Here is a 1,828-nt window from a genome sequence, read left to right on the forward strand (position 1 = left end):
AAAGCTATTTGGAGTAGACCTTGTTCTCCGTCTCCCCTGTCTTGCCAATGCTGTAGAGAAAGCACATAGCACAGGGGTCTGTGGAACAACCAAAGGACATCACCTGATCAGGAGATATCTGTATTGCTATATGCTGTTGGAAAAATAGAAGAATACTGTTCTCCTTTGCCATGTTAGGAGGAATTTTGTAAAATCCAGAAAGGTATTTGTGTACTTGAACTGCAGTGAAAATAGGTGCATGCCTATCAGTTATGCTTTTGAAATTGTCCCGCATGTACTTCATTGCACTTTCAGACTTCCTAAATATTTCCCTGCAAGCCACAAGGATGAGAAGGTATCAAATACAATCACATCCCCATGACATACGATTTGGGAACAGGCACTGCCATCACAATATTTTTATATAGTGCAGAGTGGCTATATTCTTAACTAAAAGCACAAGCAGCACAAAATAAAAAAAAGGGCAGCAGTCCAGGTCACTCAGAGACGCTTTTCAGCACTTATTAAAATGAATCATTTCACTTTTGTTTTTATGTTACCTTGTGGCAAACATCCTTCCCTGCCTGCTATCTTGCAGCCTTCAGCCCCAGTGTGCCCAATTATCTACTGAATGATGGGTTCTGGATGCTCAGCCCAGGTACTCTGTTGGAAGGAGGACCCTGCAGTATCATCTTTACTGACTTTGAATTTTGGGTAGAAAGTTCTGGTTCTCTAAGAGCTCAGTGACTTGCAACCTCCAGAACCTCCTCTGAGCCACCAGGCTCTTCCTGCCTGTGCGGGAAGATCAGGAGCAAGTGGGGGTTTGTAGTTGCATTGCTGCCGCCCTACGTTCCAGAGAGATTTTTGCACCTCACTGGCTTCTGCTGCAGTCTTCCACACTGAGGTAAATGTGAACTGACACAGCAGAGATCTAAATCAACATCCCCCTCATTAGACAAAATACACCCTAATCCTACTTTTGTTCCTCATAGCAGGAAAAATAGACGAAAGTATCTATGTTAACATTAATGACCAGCCTGCAATTCTCCCTGCTGCTAATACACAGCGTCAGATCCACGCACTGGGGAATCCAGAGATCAGTTCCTTTGGCATCCATCTGGCTTCTGTTCTGATCTTACCCACGTTTATTAGCAGCGCATCATTGGAACTCAGTGGCAATTAACCCTCTTTGTAAAACAAGCTAGCCACAGTTCTAGGAGTTGTCTGGGTAATTAGTCTTGGCCGTCATTTACAGCTTGTTTGGGTGCAAGGTGCATCAGACCACAGCAGTACAGGATAAGCCACCTAGATCCTGCTGAGGTACCACTTGCTTGGCCCTGCTCTTCCCTGGCTGGACACGCTGTGCTCTCAACGTTATGCTGGCTGTAGGTACATATATGCCTTTAGCATCTATCCCAGAAGCAGATTATTATTAAAAAAAAAAACCAAGCTGGATTGTCATTAAGCATTATTTTCTTCTTAGAGCAGTTTGAAAAATGTTTGAAACAGTTTTTCCAGTAGAAAAAAACCCATTTGATTAAAATCAGTATTTTTTTTTCAAATGGTACCATTTCCTGTAAGAGGAAAGCTCTGCATTCCAGCCCACCCTAATCCTTTCCTTCTTTCTGTGTTATAACAAAGAGACTCCCTCTTTCCTATTGCCTCCTTTGTCACGAAGAGCTTGCATGTTCTCTTCAAAAAAATCTTTGTTGTTCCCTGTATATTTCTCAGTCCCATTACATATCCCTTCCACAAGGCTGCACAAACCTGTTCCAGCTGCATCCCAGCCCTGGCCTCTAGCTTTATATTCAGGAGCTGTTATGCAAGAATCACCAGCTGACACCCCCCC

General features: G+C 43.4%; 1 protein-coding gene across 1 annotated transcript in view; it reads right to left on the bottom strand.

The window, feature by feature from the left end:
- LOC104544026 (macrophage migration inhibitory factor-like) overlaps positions 1–1,828 on the bottom strand; it is a 4,945-nt gene that overhangs the window by 789 nt on the left and 2,328 nt on the right. Inside the window, 1 exon segment of the mRNA XM_010188764.1 lies at positions 6–133. Coding sequence (XP_010187066.1) covers positions 6–133 — 128 coding nt within the window.

This window comes from Mesitornis unicolor, unplaced genomic scaffold (assembly GCF_000695765.1).
Source record: "Mesitornis unicolor isolate BGI_N332 unplaced genomic scaffold, ASM69576v1 scaffold19177, whole genome shotgun sequence".
Classification (NCBI taxonomy): domain Eukaryota; kingdom Metazoa; phylum Chordata; class Aves; order Mesitornithiformes; family Mesitornithidae; genus Mesitornis; species Mesitornis unicolor.